General features: G+C 40.2%; 1 protein-coding gene across 2 annotated transcripts in view; it reads left to right on the forward strand.

The window, feature by feature from the left end:
- Positions 1–5,711, forward strand: part of CSNK2A1 (casein kinase 2 alpha 1) — an 83,589-nt gene extending 77,878 nt beyond the window's left edge. For both annotated transcript variants that reach the window (XM_058286838.2, XM_058286839.1), the window contains exons 12-13: positions 677–763; positions 2,766–5,711. In XM_058286838.2, coding sequence (XP_058142821.1) covers positions 677–763; positions 2,766–2,881 — 203 coding nt within the window. In that variant the 3' untranslated portion in view covers positions 2,882–5,711. The remainder of the gene's footprint in view (positions 1–676; positions 764–2,765) is intronic.
- Positions 5,712–6,000: the final 289 nt, after the last annotated feature.

The raw sequence follows: 6,000 nt of genomic DNA on the forward strand, positions 1-6,000 counted from the left end.
CAACTATAGAATTAAAGCTGCATTACAATTTAAGTTTGGTTCACATTTATTGATAGACAATCTGTCAAGATACTGTTTGGCCATTAGCTGATTGTTACATATTAGCTGAAATAGATCTCTCTCTGAAAATGCTGCCAGATTATTTTTAATGAAACAAAGTTCTGATGGCATTGCTCATTTGTTCACTCCTCCTCACTTCCTACAACCTGAGTTCCACCTACTTCTCCTACCTTATTTTCTTTTTGTCTTTATTTTTTTAATATTACATTCAGAAAATATGAGATCCCCATATACCCCCACCCCCTCACCCCACTCCTCCCCCCATAACAACAGTCTCCTTCATCGTCATGAGACATTCATTGCATTTGGTGAATACATCTCTGAGCAGTTTGGTTTTAAATTAGCTCTACTGTGGTTAATTGCCTCATCTTCTTAGCTGCCATTTGGTTTAAGAATTGCTCTTTATTCTAGATTGACAGGGAAAATATTTCTATTTCATATCACTTGTCTAATTCACAGTGCAGGCTTTTCAGCTTAAGATCTTCTGGGTAAATATGGAGTATAAATAAAATCCAGAGGACAAAGGAGCTTAAATCCAGAGGACAAAGGAGCTTAAGGCTCCGGACTATTCATTTCATTAAACAATATAACCTTACCCTTTTTGTCCCTTTTCTAGACACGGTTGTGAAGGACCAGGCTCGGATGGGCTCATCTAGCATGACAGGGGGCAGTACACCTGTCAGCAGCGCCAATATGATGTCAGGTCAGTTAATTTGGTTAAATGTCTTTCTTTCTTTTCTTTTCTTTTCTTTTTTTTTTAAGATTAATTTTTTTATTTCCTCCCCTCCCCCCAGTTGTCTGCTCTCTGTGTCCATTCGCTTTGTGTTCTTCTGTGACCGCTTTTATCCTTATCAGGGGCACCGGGAATCTGTGTTTCTTTTTGTTGCATCATCTTGTTGTGTCAGCTCTCTGTGTGTGCGGCACCATTCTTGGGCAGGCTGCACTTTCTTTTGCGCTAGGTGGCTCCCTTACGGGGTGCACTCCTTGCACATGGGGCTCCCCTATGCAGGGGACATCCCTGCGTGGCAGGGCACTCCTTGCGTGCATCAGCACTGCGCATGGGCCAGCTCCACACGGGTCAAGGAGGCCCCAGGGTTTAAACTGTGGACCTCCCATGTGGTAGGGCGGACACCCTATCCATTGGGCCAAGTCCGCTTCCCAGGTTAAATTTACTTTCTAAGAAAAGTAGGAGTTGGTTACTTTTCTCAGCTCTGCCCCTCTTTGTGGCCTGATTTCTTTTGTACCTTCTCTTCTCTGTAATGACAGCTTTATTGATATATTGGCCTAGACATGTTTGTGTGGCTTTCCCCACCTAGTTTCAAGATGCTTCACCTAATAAACTTTAGTGACACTTTCTTGAATAGGGTAGGGAATCAACCATCTCTTCTAGGCCACAAGCTCAGCATCCCCAACTAAAAATTTCTCACAGGAGGAGGGTAGAATTGGGATTTGTGTGTAGAAGGACAGTTTTCTAATTTTTGCCAGCACATCTACAGTATGCGTATTAAATTGTAAAAATTTATATGAAGTTCTTTCGTTATTATTATTGAGTCATTGTGATTTACGATGGTTTTTTTGTTAAGGATACAATATTGAAAAGAAACCACAGCTTTAAAAAAAGACAATTAAAAAATAATAATACAAAAAAATAAGATAATGGCCTAAATCAACTATGGTATATTACAGAATGGAATATTTCACAAGAATGAAAATAAATTTTTTTTAAAAAAGAAACCACAGACCTGTCCCCTAAGAATTATATGTGTAGACAATAACTTGAGTGGATATACTTGTTGTAGTGAGGCCATTTATTCAGACATCTCAAAGAATTGCTGTTGTCCCAGTTCTTATTTAAAGAACTAACTCCCTTCTAGAATTTATCCTCTCAATATCTTGCCTATGTGCAGAATAATGATTTTAAAGGTTACTCATTGTAACATTATTTTGTAATAGGAAAACATTGAAAACAGCTATCAGTAGAAAATGGTTAAATCAATTATGGGTTACAGAACCATGTCAAAGGGTAGTCTAAACAGGTAGTTATGGTAATGAGAGAGGTTGGAAGAAACCAAATGGAAATAAATTCCGAAATACTGTTTTAGCTTAGAGACAGGAAGGGCTTCTTTCTGCACTTGTGGCTTTACTTAGTAATTTTGAAAGGTGCCAGGTAAAGGCTCTTCCAAATGAGGCAACGTGGTGGAAGAGCACATGAGCTTTGACTTCAGTACTGTCCTGTTCAATATGGTAGTGGCAAGTTGTGTGGGTATTTAAATGAATACTGAATGAAGTTAAAAATCTTTGTCATAATAGACACATACGGCCAGTGGTCAACTACGTTAGCACAGATTACAGAGCATATCCACCATGACAGAACATTATGTTGGACAATGCAGCCCTGGGTAGACCTGTTTGAAATGAAGCGTAGTTGCCACTTACTAACCATGTACTTAGAACCACTCTTCCATCTTAGATTTCTTTACCTATCTCCCTACATTTATTAGGACTTGCCATTTTAACTTGAATTTGTAAAATTAGAAAAGAAGTGTGTGTGTGTATATATATATATATAAAATCTGACTAAGTATAAGCCCTCAGTAAAGAGAGAATTACTGAAGAGGTCACTTTTGAGGTAAATATTATGAAAACTAATGACTGAGGGTTCCATAGTTAGTGTCTCTGCCTCACTGTCAGCTGTTTTCTTTCAGGGATTTCTTCAGTGCCAACCCCTTCACCCCTTGGACCTCTGGCAGGCTCACCAGTGATTGCTGCTGCCAACCCCCTTGGGATGCCTGTTCCAGCTGCCGCTGGCGCTCAGCAGTAATGGCCTCTTCTGTCTCCTGATACCTGAACAGAGGTGGGGGAGCCCACCCCTCTCCTTGATGCAGCTTGCGCCTGGCGGGGAGGGGTGAAACACTTCAGAAGCACCGTGTCTGAACCGTTGCTTATGGATTTATAGTAGTTCAGTCATAAAAAAAAATTATAATAGGCTGATTTCCTTTTTTTTCCTTTCTTTTTTTTTTTTTTTTTTAACTTGAACTTTTCATAACTCAGGGGATTCCCTGAAAAATTATCTGCAGGTGGAATATTTCTCAGAAAAATTTTTTTTTCCCCTTTCAAATTCAGTTCCTCGACACTTAAGAACAAAGATGAACCAGCCTCAATCCCGGCTGCTACGTTTGGGTGGAGATTTCTTTCCATTCCCACCATTGCTCCCCTACCAGCCCACAGTTTGCGGGTTTGTATCTCGTGCTTTTCTCCAGAGATTACCAAAATGTAGCTTCTCAAGGGAGGTGGGAAGGGAGGAAGGAGGCAGAAAGGAAAGGAGGAAAAGAGGACCTAACCTGTAAGAACAGTGTAATGCTAGTCACTTTACATCACTTTACTCCAGAAGTGTTTCCGTGGGGTTATCCTGGTGAATCTAGTGGAAACAAGTTTTAGTTGCACTGAGATGTTGAAAATCTATACAAATTGCAGAGCGGTCCTAAAAACCTCTGTTCATTGTGAATCATGTCTTATTGACCTAACCCTAATTCCAACTTACATGTAATTTTTAATTTTAAAGTTTAGTTTAAAATTTTAATACCTTCCATCCCAGACTCCTCATTTTGTCATCTCTCTCTTTTATCTCCCAACACACTGTGCTCTATAGATGGTAGGAGGGAAGGCAGAATAGTGTTCAGTTTTCTTTGACTTGGCCATTTTGAATTTACTTACTGGGCGTTCATTCTTGCTTTTTACAAAAGAAACAAACATTTTCTAAATAGGTTTCACGCTAGCAACTCTTGAAGAGCTAATGGGAGATGTGGCCACACTGAGTTTCATTTTAAGCTTTCTACCTTCTTTTCCTCCTTCACATGGCATCCAGTGAGAAGGCCTGTCTCCTCAGTCCTGTAAGTTTCATCTGAGGGGCAGGCACAGAGCCACTATCTCCAGTGAAACTGAAAAGTAGACCTGTAATTGTGGGAAAACTATAAACTCTTGTTATAGCCCTGCCACTCCTTGCTGTGTGTGTATATATATAATACTTTGTCCTTCATATGTGAAAGATCCAGTGTTGGAAATCTTTGGTGTAAATAAACGTTTGGTTTTATTTATCAAGGTTAGATTTTAAGTTCCCTGTGTAAAGGTCTCGCTGGGTGGGTGTCTCATGTTCACATCTGAGCGGCCTGCAGCCCTGTACCGTGGGGGCTTCCCAAAGCCCCCATTTTTATACACCCCTCATTTGACCCCTGGTACTGGGCAGGGCAGGGCAGAGAGGCCTTAAAAAAGCACCACAAGCCAAAGCGTCTCTGGGGATTAAGGATCCTTTGCCATAAAACTCATTTTGTGTCTCAGCAGTGCAGGGATTGGGGATGGAAAAAGTCGCCAGTTTTTGTGTGTGTTTTGTGTATAAAGTGGATTTTCCACTGTAATCCAACCACCTAAGTTTATCAGGTGCTTCACTAAGGAAGCCTAGTTTTTTAAGCACAATAGCAAAACCATCAGCTCTGTATTTTCTCCTGTTTCATTACAGTAGCTGCTTGTGGGGACTAGGAAAAATTCTTCCAACATACTTTAAGGCCTAAAGTCTTAGTTCCCCATTCTCCTACCTTTATAGATTCACAAGCCTTTCTCACCCGGGTGTCATAGATAAATAATTGTTTGGGGAATTGAATTTAATGAACTTATTTAACTTTGTAACTCATCTTTGCTTTATTAACTTTATCAAGGTGGTGGCTTTAGTGAATATAATGGAAAACTAGATCAAGCTGAAGCCTCCTTTTATAATGCTTCTCAACCAGAGGAAATGATGAAGGGGAAACATTCTGACAGTGTGGCAGGGTGATTTTCTTCCTTGTGGCCACTTACAGTGGATATTTATTGTCCTTGACCCTTTTATGCCCTGGAATGCTGTGAGGGTTACCATGTTGAATTTGTGCAGAAGCTAAAAGCACCGGATGTGCCAGAGATGCAATTCGTGATTACATTTGCACTGGATTGTGATTTGAACAGGACACTTATGACTAATGAACTTTTTCTTTTGAGATGGTGAGGGGTGTAAATCAAGACTTCACACCCCACCCTTGTAGCTCAGAGAATCTAGGTGTAGCCAAGGCTGATGTGGGAGCTGCAGACAGCTGGACATCCTAACACCCATCAGACCTTTGCAAGAAGTGGAAGGTGAATGCAGAGGACTCTGAAATGCCACCCAAGAGCCTTTTAAAATAAATAATTTTTTAAAATGCTACTTAAGGAGTCACTGCAGAAGCATGAAAAAAAAAAAAGACCCAATTGGGTGGGTGGGTGGGGGGCAAGGGTTTACAGAGTAACAACTTCTGTGTTGTTGTAAATTACCTCATCTGTATACCTTGTATTGGGACACTTTATTTCTCAGCACTACCTGTGTCTGCATTGCTTAGATGGCAGGAAATGGAATGCCAATATAAGACAGTTGTGTTGGCAATTACTCTGAAAGGTTTTTTAAGTATTTTTTAAATTTGTTTGAAGTGGCCCTTTTTTTTTTAAGTTTGAGTCAGAAGCCCTCCCCTACCCTTGATTTATTGGTTATAATTGTATTGTAATTGATATAACTAAAAATAACTGTGCTGGGAAGAAGTTGTGCCATGAAGGTCTTTAATTTTTTTTAAATAAAAACATTTAAACAAATGAAATATCCCTGCAGACTGAGCAATATACTTCTCCAACCGACACCGTGTGGCTTAATTTTCATGTGTTTTGAATTCAGTGTTGGGTTGATGGTGATGGTGAGTGGGATGCATTAAGGTTGGTTGAGGAGTACTGGTAGCTGGGAGTTTTGGACATTAAGGTCCAGTGAAGGGTGCTTAATGTTATTTGCCAAACGAGCCTGGTCTCTTTCCTGCCCTTGTCACATGCTTGGCTACTTGGCAAGTTATTTAAACTTTTGAATCCGTTTCATCATATGTAAATAGGGCCACCGGT

Source organism: Dasypus novemcinctus, chromosome 24 (assembly GCF_030445035.2).
Source record: "Dasypus novemcinctus isolate mDasNov1 chromosome 24, mDasNov1.1.hap2, whole genome shotgun sequence".
In the NCBI taxonomy this organism is placed as follows: domain Eukaryota; kingdom Metazoa; phylum Chordata; class Mammalia; order Cingulata; family Dasypodidae; genus Dasypus; species Dasypus novemcinctus.